At 49.0% G+C, this 23,238-nt stretch overlaps 1 protein-coding gene across 2 annotated transcripts in view; it reads left to right on the top strand.

Annotated features, from left to right (window-relative positions):
- Positions 1-23,238, top strand: part of LOC109876517 (protein Jumonji) — a 108,288-nt gene that overhangs the window by 17,677 nt on the left and 67,373 nt on the right. For both annotated transcript variants that reach the window (XM_031820865.1, XM_031820864.1), the window contains exon 2: positions 21,335-21,464. In XM_031820865.1, the coding sequence (XP_031676725.1) occupies positions 21,335-21,464 (130 nt within the window). The remainder of the gene's footprint in view (positions 1-21,334; positions 21,465-23,238) is intronic.

The following is a 23,238-nucleotide window of genomic DNA, read 5'->3' as shown; positions in this document are numbered from 1 at the left end:
CTCATACAGTGTTTCCTGCAGAGCCAGGCAGCCAGCTGACTGCAGCATTATGGGATCTGACTGTACGTTAAGCCCCACGACATCAGGCAACCCGAGCTTCCTGATAAAAGCTTGGGGGGGGGGGGGGTGTTCAGTGGGGGGGGGGCGGGGGGGTGTTCAGTGAAAACACTAAAGGCCCATGGGTACAAGTACAGGCCCCGAGTGGCTCTGTTCTGTTTAAACCCAAACAGAATCCAACGAGGGTCAGGGTGAGGTCAAGCTATCCGCCGGACCATCTGATTCACAGAGAAGGTTCACACTGTGTCAGAACCAAGATGATGAAGAGTAGAGTGGAGTAGAGGGCAAAGCGTTTGGTCTACGACAGAGATAGAGAAACGGGCTGGCGTGGAAAAAACAGCTTGTTGCCAGGGAGAGCTGGAGAGGAAAGGAGGGGCTCTCTTTCTCTTTCTGCTGTTGTCTGGCTGGGTCCACGCTGATCCATCTTGCGGCGCGAGGTGACTGATTGGATAATGCTGTCACAGAGAACAAAGTGCCCTTGATGAGCCAACTCCGGATCTCTGTGTGGCGTAATCGGACGCTTCAGGAGTCCGCAGAGCATTGTCCTTTTGTGTTTACACTGCTAATAACATGGTGAACAAGAGCCCCCTCAACACACAGACGGGTTGTAGAAGCTAGCAGCACCACTAGACAGGTCAGACTGACACAGGGAGAGACTAGCAACACACAGACGGGTTGTAGCAGCTAGCAGCACCACTAGACAGGTCAGACTGACACAGGGAGAGACTAGCAACACACAGACGGGTTGTAGCAGCTAGCAGCACCACTAGACAGGTCTAACTGACACAGGGAGAGACTAGCAGCACCACTAGACAGGTCAGACTGACACATGGAGAGACTAGCAACACACAGACGGGTTGTAGCAGCTAGCAGCACCACTAGACAGGTCAGACTGACACAGGGAGAGACTAGCAGCACCACTAGACAGGTCAGACTGACACAGGGAGAGACTAGCAACACACAGACGGGTTGTAGAAGCTAGCAGCACCACTAGACAGGTCAGACTGACACAGGGAGAGACTAGCAACACACAGACGGGTTGTAGAAGCTAGCAGCACCACTAGACAGGTCAGACTGACACAGGGAGAGACTAGCAACACACAGACGGGTTGTAGCAGCTAGCAGCACCACTAGACAGGTCAGACTGACACAGGGAGAGACTAGCAACACACAGACGGGTTGTAGCAGCTAGCAGCACCACTAGACAGGTCAGACTGACACATGGAGAGACTAGCAGCACCACTAGACAGGTCAGACTGACACATGGAGAGACTAGCAGCACCACTAGACAGGTCTGACTGACACATGGAGAGACTAGCAGCACCACTAGACAGGTCAGACTGACACATGGAGAGACTAGCAGCACCACTAGACAGGTCAGACTGACACATGGAGAGACTAGCAGCACCACTAGACAGGTCAGACTGACACATGGAGAGACTAGCAGCACCACTAGACAGGTCTGACTGACACAGGGAGAGACTAGCAACACACAGACGGGTTGTAGCAGCTAGCAGCACCACTAGACAGGTCTGACTGACACAGGGAGAGACTAGCAACACACAGACGGGTTGTAGCAGCTAGCAGCACCACTAGACAGGTCTGACTGACACAGGGAGAGACTAGCAACACACAGACGGGTTGTAGCAGCTAGCAGCACCACTAGACAGGTCAGACTGACACAGGGAGAGACTAGCAACACACAGACGGGTTGTAGCAGCTAGCAGCACCACTAGACAGGTCTGACTGACACAGGGAGAGACTAGCAACACACAGACGGGTTGTAGCAGCTAGCAGCACCACTAGACAGGTCAGACTGACACAGGGAGAGACTAGCAACACACAGACGGGTTGTAGCAGCTAGCAGCACCACTAGACAGGTCTGACTGACACAGGGAGAGACTAGCAGCACCACTAGACAGGTCTGACTGACACATGGAGAGACTAGCAACACACAGATGGGTTGTAGCAGCTAGCAGCACCACTAGACAGGTCAGACTGACACAGGGAGAGACTAGAGAAGAGTTTATTCTTTCCTTTTAAAGTGTTTAACCTATGAAGAAAGTGTGACACTTAAACCCTCTCTCTGCCCCCCCATTTTAGGCTTTGTAGTGTAATGCTTGATGATGTACAACCCAGGGGCGAGTGGGTTTGTTTCTGCCCTGTTCATGGGGATATTTGTGTTTTTGTCCCAAATGGTACCCTACTCCTTATGCTCCTGGTCTAAATCAGTGCCCTACATAGGGAATAGGGCCATTTGGGATGCTTTATCTCACATTGTGTGTCGTGCTTGTCTGTGGGTCTCCGAGGGTGACATCTAGGCCCCACTGTGGAATGTCCTTTGTGTCAGGGGAGAGAGGGAGGCAGGGAGGGAGGGAGGCAGGGAGGCAGGCAAGGAGGGAGGCAGGCAGGGAGGCAAGCAGGGAGGGAAGGTTGGTGGGTGGGTTGGAAGGAGGGAGGGAGGGCAGGAGGGAGGAAGGCAAGATGGAAGTGAGGGCAGGAAGGAGGAGGGAGGGAGGCAAGGTGGGAGGCAGGGTGGGAGGGATCACTAGCCCTTCCCATTAGCCCATAGGGCTCTGGTCAAAAGTAGTTCACTAACACTATATAGGGAATAGGGTGCCATTTGGGATGAATCCACTAGCTACATGGCTGCCACAGTGACTGACTTCCCTTAAAAAAACACCTCACGTTCACGTCTCTTCACATTTGCTAGCGTGTCTAACAGACAGACAATGATTGGACAGAAATCCTCTAGAATACTCTGGGAACGATGTTTAACAAGTTGAGGAGGAAAGAAAAGGCCTGGAGTCAAATCTGATTACATTCAGTCATGAGGACAGGACCAGGAAGTGTAGTGTGAAGAGGACAGGACATGGAAGTGTGAGGAGGACAGGACCAGGAAGTGTGAAGAGGACAGGACCTGGAAGTGTAGTGTGAAGAGGACAGGACCTGGAAGTGTAGTGTGAAGAGGACAGGACATGGAAGTGTGAGGAGGACAGGACCAGGAAGTGTGAGGAGGACAGGACCAGGAAGTGTAGTGTGACGAGAACAAGACCTGGAAGTGTAGTGTGAGGAGGACAGGACCAAGAAGTGTGAGGAGGACAGGACCAAGAAGTGTGAGGAGGACAGGACCAGGAAGTGTAGTGTGAAGAGGACAAGACCTGGAAGTGTGAGGAGGACAGGACCAGGAAGTGTAGTGTGAAGAGGACAGGACCAGGAAGTGTAGTGTGAGGAGGACATGACCAAGAAGTGTGAGGAGGACAGGACCAAGAAGTGTAGTGTGAGGAGGACAGGACCAAGAAGTGTGAGGAGGACAGGACCAGGAAGTGCAGTGTGAGGAGGACAGGACCAGGAAGTGCAGTGTGAGGAGGATGTTCAAAGAGGTGTAGAATAAACTTAATAAAAAGGTTGGCTTGGTTTATTCATCACGTCGTTGTAGCTGCACTTAGATGACGGACAGATTGACACTCACGCACACTCACGCACACACACGCACACACACACACTCACACACGCAGGGAGAGAGAACAGAACAAGACAGACGTCTTTAAAAGAGCTATTCTTTGTGGTCAGGCGCCATGCTCATTACCGGCTGACTAAATTGCTGACAGGAAGTCAGAGGTCAACAGTCCCCTTTGACCCCAGGGCTGGCAGGGGTGAGGGGGATTGAGTCCAGCAGACCAGACAAGACCAGCCTGAAGGAAGCAGAAGGGAGAGAAGTGTGACAGGACCAGGAAGTGTAGTGTGAGTAGGACAGGACAAAATGGCACCCTATTATAAGGACTAGTGTTCTATCTGGGAGGCAGATGGAGACTCTCATGGTTGTGTTGTGTTGTATAGTCAAATCAAATTTAAACAAATGTTATTTGTCACATGCACCGAATACAACAGGTGTAGACTTTACAGTGAAATGCTTACGTACAAGCCATTAACCAACAATGCAGCTTTAAGAAAAATAAGTGTTAAGAAATTATTTAATAAAATAAACTGAAGTAAAAAATAAATAAAAATACATAAATGAAACATTTAAATTTAAAAGAAGAAAATAGAAAAATAACAAATAATTCAAGTGAGACAATAAAATAACAGTAGCGAGGCTATATACAGGCCCAGATTATATACAGGCCCAGATTATATACAGGCCCTGATTATATACAGGCCCAGATTATATACAGGCCCAGATTATATACAGGCCCAGATTATATACAGGCCCTGATTATATACAGGCCCAGATTATATACAGGCCCTGATTATATACAGGCCCAGATTATATACAGGCCCAGATTATATACAGGCCCAGATTATATACAGGCCCTGATTATATACAGGCCCAGATTATATACAGGCCCTGATTATATACAGGCCCAGATTATATACAGGCCCAGATTATATACAGGCCCAGATTATATACAGGCCCAGATTATATACAGGCCCAGATTATATACAGGCCCTGATTATATACAGGCCCAGATTATATACAGGCCCAGATTATATACAGGCCCAGATTATATACAGGCCCAGATTATATACAGGCCCTGATTATATACAGGCCCAGATTATATACAGGCCCTGATTATATACAGGCCCAGATTATATACAGGCCCAGATTATATACAGGCACAGATTATATACAGGCCCAGATTATATACAGGCCCTGATTATATACAGGCCCAGATTATATACAGGCCCTGATTATATACAGGCCCAGATTATATACAGGCCCAGATTATATACAGGCCCAGATTATATACAGGCCCAGATTATATACAGGCCCTGATTATATACAGGCCCAGATTATATACAGGCCCAGATTATATACAGGCCCAGATTATATACAGGCCCTGATTATATACAGGCCCAGATTATATACAGGCCCTGATTATATACAGGCCCTGATTATATACAGGCCCAGATTATATACAGGCCCTGATTATATCGAGGCCCAGATTATATCGAAACCCAGATTAAATCGGGGCCCAGATATTATCGAGGCCCAGATTAAATCAAATCATTCACCCTCTTTACCAAACTAACAATGACAAATCCTAGATGTCTCACATTGTGAACCCATATCAAACTACAAAAATCTCTGAAGCTGGAGACTCATATCTCCCTCACTAGCTCCCCTCACAGCGCCAGCTGTCAGAGCAGCTCACAGATCACTGCACCTGTACATAGCCCATCTGTAAACAGCCCATCTATCTACCTACCTCATCCCCATACTGTATTTATTTATTTATATTGCCCCTTTGCACCCCAGTATCTCTACTTGCACATTCATCTTCTGCACATCTATCACTCCAGTGTTTAATTGCTATATTGTAATTACTTCACCACAACGGCCTATTTATTGCCTTAACTCCCTTATCGTACCTCATTTGCACACATTGTATATAGACTTTTTGTTTTCTTTTGTTCTCTTTTGTTCTACTGTATTATTGACTATGTTTTTGTTTATTCCATGTGTAACTGTGTGTTGTTGTATGTGTCGAATTGCTAAGCTTTATCTTGGCCAGGTCGCAGTTGCAAATGAGAACTTGTTCTCAACTAGCCTACCTGGTTAAATAAAGGTGTTCTCAACTAGCCTACCTGGTTAAATAAAGGTGTTCTCAACTAGCCTACCTGGTTAAATAAAGGTGAAAAAAAAAAAAATGCTTGACTTTGTTCAATAGTCCCAAAAGTGCAAACTGTTGGACAGATATGGAGGGACAGTGTAGATATGGAGGGACAGTGTAGATATGGAGGGACAGTGTAGATATGGAGGGACAGTGTAGATATGGAGGGACAGTGTAGATATGGAGGGACAGTGTAGATATGGAGGGACAGTGTAGTGAATACAATGTAAATGCTTCTAAATCTGCAGTGTGGTTTTGTGTCCTGTACACACGGCAGAGAGTTCGTGGCTGTATTCGTTTCCCTTCACATGGTGTGCACCCTGCAATTCCATATATATAGTGCACTACATTTGACCAGAGCCCTATGGCACTATATAGGGAATAGGGTGTAATTTGGGAAAATCCTTTCACATCTGTCTCTGCATGAAAGTACATTACAGTTTCTGTGTGTGACGGTGGATTCTGACTGAGCGGTGTGTGCTGTGGCCTCACACTGTGTGGACTGGAAAGATCCAGTTCTGTTAAGGCTGGTGAAATTAGGCCAGGTTTGTCATTCTGGCTCAGCAGCAGCACCCTTAACTCTTCAGCTGCCACAGGAACATGTGCAGATACACTGAGCCAAAAGAAACTGGCACAGGGTCGTGGCTCAATCTCATTCCGACTCCGTTAACCCAGGAAAGGGAATTTACATTAAATACATTCAATTCACACATTTTGTGACAATTATTAGTCATTTTCAGTTCACGAATTGCATTTGGATCATATATTGACAGGAAGGAATTGACCCCAAACCTAATCTGGAGTAGAGAGTAGAAAGACGAGGATTGGACTCACTATGGGTCCTTACAACATGGTCTTCACAGTTCCCTATTCATCATGTATCAGTCAGGACCTACAATGTAGAGTGGTGGCTGAGTGGTAGCTAACACTCTGTCTGTGCCCTTGAGCAAGACATTTAACCCTAATTGCTCCTGTAATTCTCTCTGGATAAGAACGTCTGCTACATGTAAAATGTCGCCCCCTATAATTTACAATCTGTCTAAATAAATCTGGAAAATACATTTAAAGAAAATCAAGATGAGCAGGACTGTATTTGACTCCAGTCTCTGCTTCGGTTCAGGGGCGAAGGACTGTCTGACTGTATTTGACTCCAGTCTCTGCTTCGGCTCAGGGGCGAAGGACTGTCTGACTATATTTGACTCCAGTCTCTGCTTCGGCTCAGGGGCGAAGGACTGTCTGTCTGACTGTATTTGACTCCAGTCTCTGCTTCGGCTCAGGGGCGAAGGACTGTCTGACTGTATTTGACTCCAGTCTCTGCTTCGGCTCAGGGGCGAAGGACTGTCTGTCTGACTGTATTTGACTCCAGTCTGCTTCGGCTCAGGGGCGAAGGACTGTCTGTCTGACTGTATTTGACTCCAGTCTGCTTCGGCTCAGGGGCGAAGGACTGTCTGTCTGACTGTATTTGACTCCAGTCTGCTTTGGCTCAGGGGCGAAGGACTGTCTGTCTGACTGTATTTGACTCCAGTCTGCTTCGGCTCAGGGGCGAAGGACTGTCTGTCTGACTGTATTTGACTCCAGTCTGCTTCGGCTCAGGGGCGAAGGACTGTCTGACTATATTTGACTCCAGTCTCTGCTTCGGCTCAGGGGCGAAGGACTGTCTGACTGACTATATTTGACTCCAGTCTGCTTCGGCTCAGGGGCGAAGGACTGTCTGACTATATTTGACTCCAGTCTCTGCTTCGGCTCAGGGGCGAAGGACTGTCTGACTGACTATATTTGACTCCAGTCTCTGCTTCGGCTCAGGGGCGAAGGACTGTCTGTCTGACTGTATTTGACTCCAGTCTCTGCTTCGGCTCAGGGGCGAAGGACTGTCTGACTGTATTTGACTCCAGTCTCTGCTTCGGCTCAGGGGCGAAGGACTGTCTGACTATATTTGACTCCAGTCTCTGCTTCGGCTCAGGGGCGAAGGACTGACTGTCTGACTATATTTGACTCCAGTCTCTGCTTCGGCTCAGGGGCGAAGGACTGTCTGTCTGACTATATTTGACTCCAGTCTCTGCTTCGGCTCAGGGGCGAAGGACTGTCTGTCTGACTATATTTGACTCCAGTCTCTGCTTCGGCTCAGGGGCGAAGGACTGTCTGTCTGACTATATTTGACTCCAGTCTCTGCTTCGGCTCAGGGGCGAAGGACTGTCTGACTATATTTGACTCCAGTCTCTGCTTCGGCTCAGGGGCGAAGGACTGACTGTCTGACTATATTTGACTCCAGTCTCTGCTTCGGCTCAGGGGCGAAGGACTGTCTGACTATATTTGACTCCAGTCTCTGCTTCGGCTCAGGGGCGAAGGACTGTCTGACTGTATTTGACTCCAGTCTCTGCTTCGGCTCAGGGGCGAAGGACTGTCTGTCTGTATTTGACTCCAGTCTCTGCTTCGGCTCAGGGGCGAAGGACTGTCTGACTGTATTTGACTCCAGTCTCTGCTTCGGCTCAGGGGCGAAGGACTGTCTGACTATATTTGACTCCAGTCTCTGCTTCGGCTCAGGGGCGAAGGACTGTCTGTCTGTATTTGACTCCAGTCTCTGCTTCGGCTCAGGGGCGAAGGACTGTCTGTCTGACTATATTTGACTCCAGTCTCTGCTTCGGCTCAGGGGCGAAGGACTGTCTGTCTGACTATATTTGACTCCAGTCTCTGCTTCGGCTCAGGGGCGAAGGACTGTCTGTCTGACTATATTTGACTCCAGTCTCTGCTTCGGCTCAGGGGCGAGGGTCTGTCTGACTATATTTGACTCCAGTCTCTGCTTCGGCTCAGGGGCGAAGGACTGTCTGTCTGACTATATTTGACTCCAGTCTCTGCTTCGGCTCAGGGGCGAAGGACTGTCTGTCTGACTATATTTGACTCCAGTCTCTGCTTCGGCTCAGGGGCGAAGGACTGTCTGTCTGACTATATTTGACTCCAGTCTCTGCTTCGGCTCAGGGGCGAAGGACTGTCTGTCTGACTATATTTGACTCCAGTCTCTGCTTCGGCTCAGGGGCGAAGGACTGTCTGTCTGACTATATTTGACTCCAGTCTCTGCTTCGGCTCAGGGGCGAAGGTCTGTCTGACTATATTTGACTCCAGTCTCTGCTTCGGCTCAGGGGCGAAGGACTGTCTGTCTGACTATATTTGACTCCAGTCTCTGCTTCGGCTCAGGGGCGAAGGACTGTCTGACTATATTTGACTCCAGTCTCTGCTTCGGCTCAGGGGCGAAGGACTGTCTGTCTGACTGTATTTGACTCCAGTCTCTGCTTCGGCTCAGGGGCGAAGGACTGTCTGTCTGACTATATTTGACTCCAGTCTCTGCTTCGGCTCAGGGGCGAAGGACTGTCTGTCTGACTATATTTGACTCCAGTCTCTGCTTCGGCTCAGGGGCGAAGGACTGTCTGTCTGACTATATTTGACTCCAGTCTCTGCTTCGGCTCAGGGGCGAAGGACTGTCTGTCTGACTATATTTGACTCCAGTCTCTGCTTCGGCTCAGGGGCGAAGGACTGTCTGTCTGACTATATTTGACTCCAGTCTCTGCTTCGGCTCAGGGGCGAAGGACTGTCTGTCTGACTATATTTGACTCCAGTCTCTGCTTCGGCTCAGGGGCGAAGGACTGTCTGTCTGTCTGTATTTGACTCCAGTCTCTGCTTCGGCTCAGGGGCGAAGGACTGTCTGTCTGACTGTATTTGACTCCAGTCTCTGCTTCGGCTCAGGGGCGAAGGACTGTCTGTCTGTCTGTATTTGACTCCAGTCTCTGCTTCGGCTCAGGGGCGAAGGACTGTCTGTCTGACTATATTTGACTCCAGTCTCTGCTTCGGCTCAGGGGCGAAGGACTGTCTGTCTGACTATATTTGACTCCAGTCTCTGCTTCGGCTCAGGGGCGAAGGACTGTCTGTCTGACTATATTTGACTCCAGTCTCTGCTTCGGCTCAGGGGCGAAGGACTGTCTGTCTGACTATATTTGACTCCAGTCTCTGCTTCGGCTCAGGGGCGAAGGACTGTCTGTCTGACTATATTTGACTCCAGTCTCTGCTTCGGCTCAGGGGCGAAGGACTGTCTGTCTGACTATATTTGACTCCAGTCTCTGCTTCGGCTCAGGGGCGAAGGACTGTCTGTCTGACTATATTTGACTCCAGTCTCTGCTTCGGCTCAGGGGCGAAGGACTGTCTGTCTGACTATATTTGACTCCAGTCTCTGCTTCGGCTCAGGGGCGAAGGACTGTCTGTCTGACTATATTTGACTCCAGTCTCTGCTTCGGCTCAGGGGCGAAGGACTGTCTGTCTGACTATATTTGACTCCAGTCTCTGCTTCGGCTCAGGGGTGAAGGACTGTCTGTCTGACTATATTTGACTCCAGTCTCTGCTTCGGCTCAGGGGCGAAGGACTGTCTGTCTGTCTGTATTTGACTCCAGTCTCTGCTTCGGCTCAGGGGCGAAGGACTGTCTGTCTGTCTGTATTTGACTCCAGTCTCTGCTTCGGCTCAGGGGCGAAGGACTGTCTGTCTGTCTGTATTTGACTCCAGTCTCTGCTTCGGCTCAGGGGCGAAGGACTGTCTGTCTGACTATATTTGACTCCAGTCTCTGCTTCGGCTCAGGGGCGAAGGACTGTCTGTCTGTCTGTATTTGACTCCAGTCTCTGCTTCGGCTCAGGGGCGAAGGACTGTCTGTCTGTATTTGACTCCAGTCTCTGCTTCGGCTCAGGGGCGAAGGACTGTCTGACTGACTGTATTTGACTCCAGTCTCTGCTTCGGCTCAGGGGCGAAGGACTGTCTGTCTGTCTGTATTTGACTCCAGTCTCTGCTTCGGCTCAGGGGCGAAGGACTGTCTGACTATATTTGACTCCAGTCTCTGCTTCGGCTCAGGGGCGAAGGACTGTCTGACTATATTTGACTCCAGTCTCTGCTTCGGCTCAGGGGCGAAGGACTGTCTGTCTGACTATATTTGACTCCAGTCTCTGCTTCGGCTCAGGGGCGAAGGACTGTCTGTCTGACTATATTTGACTCCAGTCTCTGCTTCGGCTCAGGGGCGAAGGACTGTCTGTCTGACTATATTTGACTCCAGTCTCTGCTTCGGCTCAGGGGCGAAGGACTGTCTGTCTGTCTGTATTTGACTCCAGTCTCTGCTTCGGCTCAGGGGCGAAGGACTGTCTGTCTGACTGTATTTGACTCCAGTCTCTGCTTCGGCTCAGGGGCGAAGGACTGTCTGTCTGACTGTATTTGACTCCAGTCTCTGCTTCGGCTCAGGGGCGAAGGACTGTCTGTCTGTATTTGACTCCAGTCTCTGCTTCGGCTCAGGGGCGAAGGACTGTCTGTCTGTCTGTATTTGACTCCAGTCTCTGCTTCGGCTCAGGGGCGAAGGACTGTCTGACTGTATTTGACTCCAGTCTCTGCTTCGGCTCAGGGGCGAAGGACTGTCTGTCTGTCTGTATTTGACTCCAGTCTCTGCTTCGGCTCAGGGGCGAAGGACTGTCTGTCTGACTGTATTTGACTCCAGTCTCTGCTTCGGCTCAGGGGCGAAGGACTGTCTGTCTGTATTTGACTCCAGTCTCTGCTTCGGCTCAGGGGCGAAGGACTGTCTGTCTGTATTTGACTCCAGTCTCTGCTTCGGCTCAGGGGCGAAGGACTGTCTGTCTGTATTTGACTCCAGTCTCTGCTTCGGCTCAGGGGCGAAGGACTGTCTGTCTGTATTTGACTCCAGTCTCTGCTTCGGCTCAGGGGCGAAGGACTGTATGTCTGTATTTGACTCCAGTCTCTGCTTCGGCTCAGGGGCGAAGGACTGTCTGTCTGTATTTGACTCCAGTCTCTGCTTCGGCTCAGGGGCGAAGGACTGTCTGTCTGTCTGTATTTGACTCCAGTCTCTGCTTCGGCTCAGGGGCGAAGGACTGTCTGTCTGACTGTATTTGACTCCAGTCTCTGCTTCGGCTCAGGGGCGAAGGACTGTCTGTCTGACTATATTTGACTCCAGTCTCTGCCTCGGCTCAGGGGCGAAGGACTGTCTGTCTGTATTTGACTCCAGTCTCTGCTTCGGCTCAGGGGCGAAGGACTGTCTGTCTGTATTTGACTCCAGTCTCTGCTTCGGCTCAGGGGCGAAGGACTGTCTGTCTGTATTTGACTCCAGTCTCTGCTTCGGCTCAGGGGCGAAGGACTGTATGTCTGTATTTGACTCCAGTCTCTGCTTCGGCTCAGGGGCGAAGGACTGTCTGTCTGTATTTGACTCCAGTCTCTGCTTCGGCTCAGGGGCGAAGGACTGTCTGTCTGTCTGTATTTCACTCCAGTCTCTGCTTCGGCTCAGGGGCGAAGGACTGTCTGTCTGACTGTATTTGACTCCAGTCTCTGCTTCGGCTCAGGGGCGAAGGACTGTCTGTCTGACTATATTTGACTCCAGTCTTTGCTTCGGCTCAGGGGCGAAGGACTGTCTGTCTGTCTGTATTTGACTCCAGTCTTTGCTTCGGCTCAGGGGCGAAGGACTGTCTGTCTGTCTGTCTGTATTTGACTCCAGTCTCTGCTTTGGCTCAGGGGCGAAGGACTGTCTGTCTGTCTGTATTTGACTCCAGTCTTTGCTTCGGCTCAGGGGCGAAGGACTGTCTGTCTGTCTGTATTTGACTCCAGTCTTTGCTTCGTCTCAGGGGCGAAGGACTGTCTGTCTGTCTGTATTTGACTCCAGTCTCTGCTTCGGCTCAGGGGCGAAGGACTGTCTGTCTGTCTGTATTTGACTCCAGTCTTTGCTTCGGCTCAGGGGCGAAGGACTGTCTGTCTGTCTGTATTTGACTCCAGTCTCTGCTTCGGCTCAGGGGCGAAGGACTGTCTGTCTGTCTGTATTTGACTCCAGTCTCTGCTTCGGCTCAGGGGCGAAGGACTGTCTGTCTGTCTGTATTTGATGATTAAGATCTTCTAACCCACAGAGAGAGAGAAAGAGAGAGAGAGAATATAATATTACATTTGTAATGTCTTTATTGTTTTGAAACTTCTGTATGTGTAATGTTTACTGTTAATCTTTATTGTTTATTTCACTTTTGTATATTATCTACCTCACTTGCTTTGGCAATTTTAACACGTTTCCCATGCCAATAAAGCCCCTCAGAATTGAATTGAATTGAGAGAGAGAAAATAGAGGGGAAAGAAAGAGAGAGAGAGAGAAAAGAGAGAGGGAGGAAAAGAGAGAGGAAAAAAGAGAGAGAAAGAGGGAGAAAGAGAGAGAGAAAGAGAGAGAGAGAAAGAGGGAGAAAGAGAGAGAGAAAGGGAGAAAGAGAGAGAGAAAGAGGGAGAGAGACAGAGAAAGAGAAAGAAAGAGAGAGAGAAAGAGAGAGAGAAAGAGAGAGAGAGAAAGAGAGGGAGAGAGAGAGAGAGAGAGAGAAAGAAAGAGAGAGAGAGAAAGAAAGAGAAAGAAAGAGAGAGAGAGAGAGAGAAAGAGAGAGAGAGAGAAAGAGGGAGAAAGAGGGAGAGGGAGAGGGGAGTTTTTAGGGAGTTTTTCCTAGCCACCGTGCTTCTACACCTGCATTGCTTGCTGTTTGGGGTTTTAGGCTGGGTTTCTGTACAGCACTTTGAGATATCAGCTGATGTATGAAGGGCTATATAAATAAATGTGATTTGATTTGATTTGAGAGAAAGAGGGAGAAAGAGAAAGAGAGAGAGAGAGAGAGAGAGACAGAGAGTCTGAGCAGCACGTTTAGCACTTTGACTTCAGTCTCTGGGGGACTGTCAGTCTAGTGACTTCTTGAGTCCCAAATGGCACCCTCTATTTCCTTTTTAGTGCACTGCTGGTCAAAAGTAATGCATTAAATAAGGAACAGGGGGCCATTGGCGATGCAGCCTCAGTCTAGTCAGTGTTGTTGAAGAGTGTTGAACAGCCTGAAATGCAGGATTGTTTCCCTCCATGATATCTGCCAGATAACTAGCTGGTATGTCAGACAGTATCCCACATCTGTCAAACCATGAAAAGCATGACACGTAAAAGTACTGGATCGTCCACAGCAATCCGTACAAGGTTGCATCCCAAATGGCACCCTATTCCCTACATAGTGCACTACTTTTGCTCAGGGTCTATACAGTACACAAGGAATAGGGTGCCAGTTGGAACGCAGCCTTTCAGTGGGCTTCTCAAGGGGTGATTCAGGGGTGATGGTTATTTATAGCTGTGTGGCGTTTCATGAGATCAAGTGCAAAGTGTTGATAAATAAACAGGCTGTGGGTTAGTTAGGTCCTCCCTGAAGGAGTTGATGTGCTTCAGTGTACATGCCTGGGTGAACTGAAGGATGCTCTGGGACAGAAACACAAACCTACACAATGCTAGAAATGTAAGGATCACATGACTTGACGTCTCACTATTCTAAGAGTGCTTTGGGAGAAACAACGTATGATGTATACCATTTAGCAGATGCTAAAACACACATCTGCTCTCTCGTTGACCCCACTGCTGAAACCCTCATTCACGCTCGGATTACTACTGTAATGCCATTCTCTACGGACTCCCCGCCAAAACACTGGACAGACTTCAACATATTCAACATTCAGCTGCACAAGGACCACATCACCCCCACCCCCATCAAACTCCACTGGATCCCAGTTCAACACAGGACTGCTCATGCTCACCTAGAAAATGCTCAATGGACTGGTGCCCACATACCTTACTGACCTGCTGCACCCCTACATTCAACCTGTTCAGTGCACTGCTCTGACACTGGCCTCCTCACCATCCCACCACTAGGATCCTCTCCATGGGAGACCAGGTCACTAGCCTCCTCACCATCCCACCATCAGGCTCCTCTCCATGGGACACCAGGCCACTGGTCTCTTCACCATCCTACCACCAGGCTCTTCTCCATGGGAGACCAGGCCACCGGCATCCTCACCATCCCACCACCAGGCTCCCCTCCATGGGAGACCAGGCCACTGGTCTCCTCACCATCCCACCACCAGGCTCCTCTCCATGGGAGACCAGGCCACTGGCCACCACCAGGCTCCTCTCCATGGGAGACCAGGCCACTGGCCTCCTCACCATCCCACCACCAGGCTCCCCTCCATGGGAGACCAGGCCACTGGCCACCTCACCATCCCACCACCAGGCTCCTCTCCATGGGAGACCAGGCCACTGGCCTCCTCACCATCCCACCACCAGGCTCCCCTCCATGGGAGACCAGGCCACTGGCCACCTCACCATCCCACCACCAGGCTCCTCTCCATGGGAGACCAGGCCACTGGCCTCCTCACCATCCCACCACCAGGCTCCTCTCCATGGGAGACCAGGCCACTGGCCTCCTCACCATCCCACCACCAGGCTCCTCTCCATGGGAGACCAGGCCACTAGCCTCCTCACCATCCCACCATCAGGCTACTCTCCATGGGACACCAAGCCACTGGCCTCTTCACCATCCTACCACCAGGCTCTTCTCCATGGGAGACCAGGCCACCGGCCTCCTCACCATCCCACCACCAGGCTCCCCTCCATGGGAGACCAGGCCACTGGTCTCCTCACCATCCCACCACCAGGCTCCTCTCCATGGGAGACCAGGCCACTGGCCACCACCAGGCTCCTCTCCATGGGAGACCAGGCCACTGGCCTCCTCACCATCCCACCACCAGGCTCCCCTCCATGGGAGACCAGGCCACTGGTCTCCTCACCATCCCACCACCAGGCTCCTCTCCATGGGAGACCAGGCCACTGGCCACCACCAGGCTCCTCTCCATGGGAGACCAGGCCACTGGCCTCCTCACCATCCCACCACCAGGCTCCCCTCCATGGGAGACCAGGCCACTGGCCACCTCACCATCCCACCACCAGGCTCCTCTCCATGGGAGACCAGGCCACTGGCCTCCTCACCATCCCACCACCAGGCTCCTCTCCATGGGAGACCAGGCCACTGGCCTCCTCACCATCCCACCACCAGGCTCCTCTCCATGGGAGACCAGGCCACTGGCCTCCTCACCATCCCACCACCAGGCTCCCCTCCATGGGAGACCAGGCCACTGGCCTCCTCACCAGCCCACCACCAGGCTCCTCTCCATGGGAGACCAGGCCACTGGCCACCACCAGGCTCCTCTCCATGGGAGACCAGGCCACTGGCCTCCTCACCATCCCACCACCAGGCTCCCCTCCATGGGAGACCAGGCCACTGGTCTCCTCACCATCCCACCACCAGGCTCCTCTCCATGGGAGACCAGGCCACTGGCCACCACCAGGCTCCTCTCCATGGGAGACCAGGCCACTGGCCTCCTCACCATCCCACCACCAGGCTCCCCTCCATGGGAGACCAGGCCACTGGCCACCTCACCATCCCACCACCAGGCTCCTCTCCATGGGAGACCAGGCCACTGGCCTCCTCACCATCCCACCACCAGGCTCCTCTCCATGGGAGACCAGGCCACTGGCCTCCTCACCATCCCACCACCAGGCTCCTCTCCATGGGAGACCAGGCCACTGGCCTCCTCACCATCCCACCACCAGGCTCCCCTCCATGGGAGACCAGGCCACTGGCCTCCTCACCAGCCCACCACCAGGCTCCCCTCCATGGGAGAGCAGGCTTTAAGCAGTGCAGCTCCACTACTCTGGACCTTCCTCCATGTCAGAACCTCACAATCCCCACACATATTCTAGTCCACACTAAAGACACACCTCTTCACACAGGCTTACCCGGATACTCTGTTTTCGCTTTTATCCAATGTCTAGTTCACTTCCTGGTTAGTCTGTCATCATGTCTAGTTCACTTCCTGGTTAGTCTGTCATCATGTCTAGTTCACTTCCGGGTTAGTCTGTCATCATGTCTAGTTCACTTCCTGGTTAGTCTGTCATCATGTCTAGTTCACTTCCTGGTTAGTCTGTCATCATGTCTAGTTCACTTCCGGGTTAGTCTGTCATCATGTCTAGTTCACTTCCTGGTTAGTCTGTCATCATGTCTAGTTCACTTCCTGGTTAGTCTGTCATCATGTCTAGTTCACTTCCTGGTTAGTCTGTCATCATGTCTAGTTCACTTCCGGGTCGGTCTGTCATCATGTCTAGTTCACTTCCTGGTTAGTCTGTCATCATGTTTAGTGTTCTCCCTGGTCTGTCTGTCATCATGTTTAGTGTTCTCCCTGGTCAGTCTGTCATCATGTTTATTGTTCTCCCAGGTTAGTCTGTCATCATGTTTAGTGTTCTCCCTGGTTAGTCTGTCATCATGTTTAGTGTTCTCCCTGGTCAGTCTGTCATCATGTTTAGTGTTCTCCCTGGTCAGTCTGTCATCATGTTTATTGTTCTCCCAGGTTAGTCTGTCATCATGTCTAGTTCACTTCCTGGTTAGTCTGTCATCATGTCTAGTTCACTTCCTGGTTAGTCTGTCATCATGTCTAGTTCACTTCCGGGTCGGTCTGTCATCATGTCTAGTTCACTTCCTGGTTAGTCTGTCATCATGTCTAGTTCACTTCCTGGTTAGTCTGTCATCATGTCTAGTTCACTTCCTGGTTAGTCTGTCATCATGTCTAGTTCACTTCCTGGTTAGTCTGTCATCATGTCTAGTTCACTTCCTGGTTAGTCTGTCATCATGTCTAGTTCACTTCCTGGTTAGTCTGTCATCATGTCTAGTTCACTTCCGGGTCGGTCTGTCATCATGTCTAGTTCACTTCCTGGTTAGTCTGTCATCATGTCTAGTTCACTTCCTGGTTAGTCTGTCATCATGTCTAGTTCACTCCCTGGTCAGTCTGTCATCATGTTTAGTGTTCTCCCTGGTTAGTCTGTCATCATGTTTAGTGTTCTCCCTGGTCTGTCTGTCATCATGTTTAGTGTTCTCCCTGGTCAGTCTGTCATCATGTTTATTGTTCTCCCAGGTTAGTCTGTCATCATGTTTAGTGTTCTCCCTGGTTAGTCTGTCATCATGTTTAGTGTTCTCCCTGGTCTGTCTGTCATCATGTTTAGTGTTCTCCCTGGTTAGTCTGTCATCATGTTTAGTGTTCTCCCTGGTCTGTCTGTCATCATGTTTAGTGTTCTCCCTGGTCAGTCTGTCATCATGTTTATTGTTCTCCCAGGTTAGTCTGTCATCATGTTTAGTGTTCTCCCTGGTTAGTCTGTCATCATGTTTAGTGTTCTCCCTGGTCTGTCTGTCATCATGTTTAGTGTTCTCCCTGGTCAGTCTGTCATCATGTTTAATGTTCTCCCAGGTTAGTCTGTCATCATGTCTAGTTCACTTCCTGGTTAGTCTGTCATCATGTCTAGTTCACTTCCGGGTCGGTCTGTCATCATGTCTAGTTCACTTCCCTGGTTAGTCTGTCATCATGTCTAGTTCACTCCCTGGTCAGTCTGTCATCATGTTTTTTGTTCTCCCTGGTTAGTCTGTCATCATGTTTAGTGTTCTCCCTGGTCTGTCTGTCATCATGTTTAGTGTTCTCCCTGGTCAGTCTGTCATCATGTTTATTGTTCTCCCTGGTCAGTCTGTCATCATGTTTAGTGTTCTCCCTGGTCTGTCTGTCATCATGTTTAGTGTTCTCCCTGGTCAGTCTGTCATCATGTTTATTGTTCTCCCTGGTCAGTCTGTCATCATGTTTAGTGTTCTCCCTGGTCTGTCTGTCATCATGTTTAGTGTTCTCCCTGGTCAGTCTGTCATCATGTTTAGTGTTCTCCCTGGTCAGTCTGTCATCATGTTTATTGTTCTCCCTGGTCAGTCTGTCATCATGTTTAGTGTTCTCCCTGGTCAGTCTGTCATCATGTTTATTGTTCTCCCTGGTCAGTCTGTCATCATGTTTATTGTTCTCCCTGGTCAGTCTGTCATCATGTTTATTGTTCTCCCAGGTTAGTCTGTCATCATGTTTAGTGTTCTCCCTGGTTAGTCTGTCATCATGTTTAGTGTTCTCCCTGGTTAGTCTGTCGGTCATCATGTTTAGTGTTCTCCCTGGTTAGTCTGTCATCATGTTTAGTGTTCTCCCTGGTCAGTCTGTCATCATGTTTATTGTTCTCCCTGGTCAGTCTGTCATCATGTTTATTGTTCTCCCTGGTCAGTCTGTCATCATGTGAAGATTGCATTGTGTTTTTTATGCTATCTGATCACTCTTATAAGAGAACATCCTGAGGAAGCTCCTGGTAATGGTCCTGTAAACCACTCATTTCTGTTGTGACATTCAGTAGGCTGCTATTATCACTCTGTGTTGGGAAGGACTTGACCTATTGGCTAAAGGCCAGACGGGTTTTTATTAGGTGTGTGTGTGTGTGTGTGTGTGTGTGTGTGTGACTCCTTCACTGCAGCAGCACTGCTACAGTAAACGTGAAAGGAATTTTTAGACACAGTGCTATGTGGGATTTTCCCTGTGAGTGTGTGCATCCATGTTTGGTGTGAGTGTGTGTGTGTGCCGCGTCTGTCTGTGTGTGTGTATGCGACTGCGCGTGTGTACGTCTGTTTGTGTGTGTGTGCGTGCATGTCGGTGTGTGTGTGTATGTCGGTGTGTGTGTGTGTGTAGAGATGTGGGTCATGTGGAACAGGAAGAGGGGAGATCCACACAGGAACAGCTTCTGGGGGAGGAATGTATGCTGTTCAAACACTGTGGCCTACGTCCCAAATGGCAGCCAGAGAGCTCTGTTGTCCCTGGTCAACAGTCTTATATAGGGAATAGGGTGCGATTTGGGATACGACCACTACAGTTCACTGACAGGCAGTGTGTGCTATAATAACACGATTCCGCCTGTTGGAAACCCTCTCTGACTCTCTAACAGAGGATTTCAAGTTCAACAGCATTTTCATATCAAGTGTTTGTAATGACTCTCTCTTTGTACATGTTATACAGTACAGCCTGGCTGGCCTTAACTGGTGCATAGACAGACTTACTACTGTGGTGAAGGGGCTTGAGTCTCAAGACCGACACACTGCTGAAGGACACATTAGTCTATATGATTCATGCATTACTGTACTGTGTGGTTCTGGGTTCATTTCCATTTGGTTAGTACCTAGATGAAAGTTGACTAGTTGAGAGAGAACCCCCCCCCCACGTTCAGTTTGGTTCCTTGTTTTCCCGTTGAACTGCTATGTCCAGTCTCTTTGATTTGATGTGTCATAGACATTTCAGCCAGGTGCTCTCCAGCTGAACAAATACTATTTCAAACTGTGTCTGTCTGAGTCAGTGCATCCCAAATGGCACCCTATTCCCTACATAGTGCACTACTTTTTGACCAGAGCCCTGGGTGTGGTTTGGGACGCAGGCTGAGAGATGAAAGCCTGTGATTTATAGAACAAACACCCAGAAGTGAGACGAGGGATACTACATCCCAAATGGCACCCTATTACCATTTAAGTGCACTACTTTTGACCAGAGCCTTATGGGTCAGTAGTGGTCCTATATAGGGAACAGGGTGCCATTTTGGACGTAGCCCAGCTCTGTAGTCACACACAGGGAGGCTGCCCGACTGCCTGCTATACATCTCACCCAGGGTATTGCTTCAATGCTTTGTTCCTGAAAAGCTCTCTGGGTAATTTCCACATGTAAGGTCCGAAGGGAGGAGATGTGTGGAGCAAGGTTGTGTTCCAAATAGTAGCCTATTCCCTACATAGTGCACTACTTTTGACCAAGGTTCAAAGAGATTTGGTTTACAAAAAAGTAGTGCACTATATAGGGAATAGGCTGACGTTTGGGACGCAACCCAACAACTGAAAGGGACTTACTCTGTGTAGGACAGGCTCAGCTCAAGGTGACCGACCGGTATTGGTATTTGGTATTTTATTAGGATCAGCATTTAGCTGTTGAGAAAGCAGAAACTACTCTTCCTGGGGTCCAACACAGAACATGAAACATGACAGAATACAGAACATTAATAGACAAGGACAGAACTACATCCATTTAAAATGTCACGTATCAGTAGATACACACACAATATCTATGTCAAATAGAGGAGAGGTGTTGTGAGGTGTTGCTTTATCTGTTTTTGAAACCAGGTTTGCTGTTTATTTGAGCAATAAGAGATGGAAGGGATGCAGTCATGGCTCTGTATAATACTGTTCACTTTCTTGAACTTGTTCTGGATTTGGGGACTGAAACGTGTGTGTGTCAGTGCAAGTTGTGTAAGTTATACTATACAAACAATTTGTCATTTTCAACACATTAATGTTTCTTAGAAAAAATAAGAATTGATGCATTCAGTCTCTAGTATGTATGGATATAGTATGGATATTATCCCTCGGATTACAGTGTAGAGACGTGCCGCTCTGTTCTGGGCCAGCTGCAGCTTAACGACGTCTTTCCCAGCAGCACTGGACCACGCGAATGGACAATAATCAACATAAGACAAAACTAGAGCAGGACTTGCTTTGAAAGGAACAAATGAAACCATTATATTATATGACTAATTGTTGGCTCTTACCTGGCCCAGCTGCCGTGTGTTTGTGTGTGAGAGAGAGAGTGTGTGTGTGTGTGTGTGTGTGTGTGAGTTTTTCACATCTCACTGTCAGAAGACATCAGTTCCATTCACTGAATGAAAAAGGTTTCAGCCCAATATGGCGCCCTATTCCCTATATAGTGCACTACCTTTGACCAGGGCCTATGGGGATAAGTAGTGCACTATATAAGAAATAGGGTGCCAGTTTGGGACAGATACCAGTTGTGAAAACAGTTATGATGTTCTTCCCTCTCTGAGACCGTGGCGTTTGCTACAATAAGCGGACATCGCTAACCCTGCGTGTCCCCCGTCCTTTCTCAGGACGACAGTGACGGAATCCCGTGGTTAGAGGAACGAGAGGTGAGGAAGGTGCTCTACCTTTCTCTGAAGGAGTTTAAGAACACCCAGAGGAACAAGGTGACAGATGGCCTCGGCACAGGAAACATCAACGGTGAGTCTGTCGCCTGTAGCTGTTATTGTCACAATGGCCACATCCCAAATGGCACCCTAATCCCTATGTGGTGTACTACTTTTGACCAGAGCCCTATGGGAGAATAGGGTTCCATTTGGGAGGAAGCCATTGTCAGTGGGCCTTCAACAATAGCCTGCGTTGCCTTAGAAATGACAATTGTGTTGACCGTTTCACTTTCTACCACATCCACAGCATACTTGTCACTAAATGGTTCTCTGGCACAGTTAGTTTCTTTAGTCTCATCAAACCAGCCAGACCTCGTGAGATCAAAGTCTGTTTCACTTAACCAAATGTGAGCGCAGTGTTTAGTCTGGTTTCATGAGGCTAGAATTTCTTACCATAAGAAGTGAGAAAGAATAGGTTCATTTTGGTATTCACAAATACCATGTTATACCTCCTTGGTGAAATAGCCTCCTGTTCATACAGTACAATATTATAATTTTCCAACCTGGATAAAGAGTATTCTGAGCAGGCAGGAGAAAGGCCTGTTTTATGCGAAATGATTCAGCCTTTCGAACTAAACACCAACGCATTCAGAGTCAGACTCAAACCCTATTCCCCGTTATGTAGTGCACTGCTTTTGACCACGGCCCGTAGAGTCCCGGTTCACTAATAAAAGGCACAGGGTGCCGTTTGGAATGCACACCTAGACACAAACTAACAGTTTTTATTTATTTTACCTTTATTTAACTAGGCAAGTCAGTTAAGAACAAATTATTATTTTCAATGACGGCCTAGGAACAGTGGGTTAACTGCCTGTTCAGGGGAAGAATGACAGATTTGTACCATGTCAGCTCGGGGATTTGAACTTGCAAACTTCCGGTTCCTAGTCCAACGCTCTAACCACTAGGCTACCCTGCCGCCCCAAACCGTAGGAAAAGCATTGTGCTATTCAGACAGGCTCTAAAGATCAGAATAAGTCATCTGGGAATAACAGAAATGGAACAGGAAGTGAATGCTGCATACACAAGTAGATGCTTCCATTCTGGCTTCCCTTCTCTACAGTAACACGTCTTCTCTACAGTAACACGTCTTCTCTACAGTAACACGTCTTCTCTACAGTAACACGTCTTCTCTACAGTAACACGTCTTCTCTACAGTAACACGTCTTCTCTACAGTAAAACGTCTTCTCTACAGTAAAACGTCTTCTCTACAGTAACACGTCTTCTCTACAGTAACACGTCTTCTCTACAGTAACACGTCTTCTCTACAGTAACACGTCTTCTCTGGCTGTTTACCCACACTGACACGCTGGGGGGGGAATTCCTCTTTTCCCTGTATGCATCCCAAATGGCACCCTTCTCCCTATTTAGGCCATTTTCCCTAGGGGCCCTGGTCCAAAGGAGTTCTACTATGTAGGGTATAGTGTGCCATTTGGGATGCATGCCTCTTTTTCTCTTTGTTCACTTTCTGTTTAGACTCTCTTCTGATGTTTGTGACTGATTGGCATTTGAGTCAGGATATGGAAGTGCTGTGCTCAGCCTCTCCACGGTGCCACTCCAGGCCACTTCTGAACCTCAGCAGGAATCTCCCTATGCATGGAGGAGGCTATTATTATCTCTTGGTTTAACGTGTTTCTCTGCACTTTAACACCACTAAGAGACAACGCATGGCATTCCTGCACAGAAAATATCCTATTTTCACACCAATATCTAATATCTAAAATATATATTTTTTGAATTCTCAAAAAGTGCAAATGTTTCAGATGAATTCTCAAGGCAGACTAGATTAGATTAAACTAGACTAGAATAG

This window comes from Oncorhynchus kisutch, unplaced genomic scaffold (assembly GCF_002021735.2).
Source record: "Oncorhynchus kisutch isolate 150728-3 unplaced genomic scaffold, Okis_V2 scaffold3711, whole genome shotgun sequence".
In the NCBI taxonomy this organism is placed as follows: domain Eukaryota; kingdom Metazoa; phylum Chordata; class Actinopteri; order Salmoniformes; family Salmonidae; genus Oncorhynchus; species Oncorhynchus kisutch.
The sequence above is the reverse complement of the archived record's forward strand: the minus strand, read 5'-3'. Positions and strand labels throughout refer to the sequence as shown.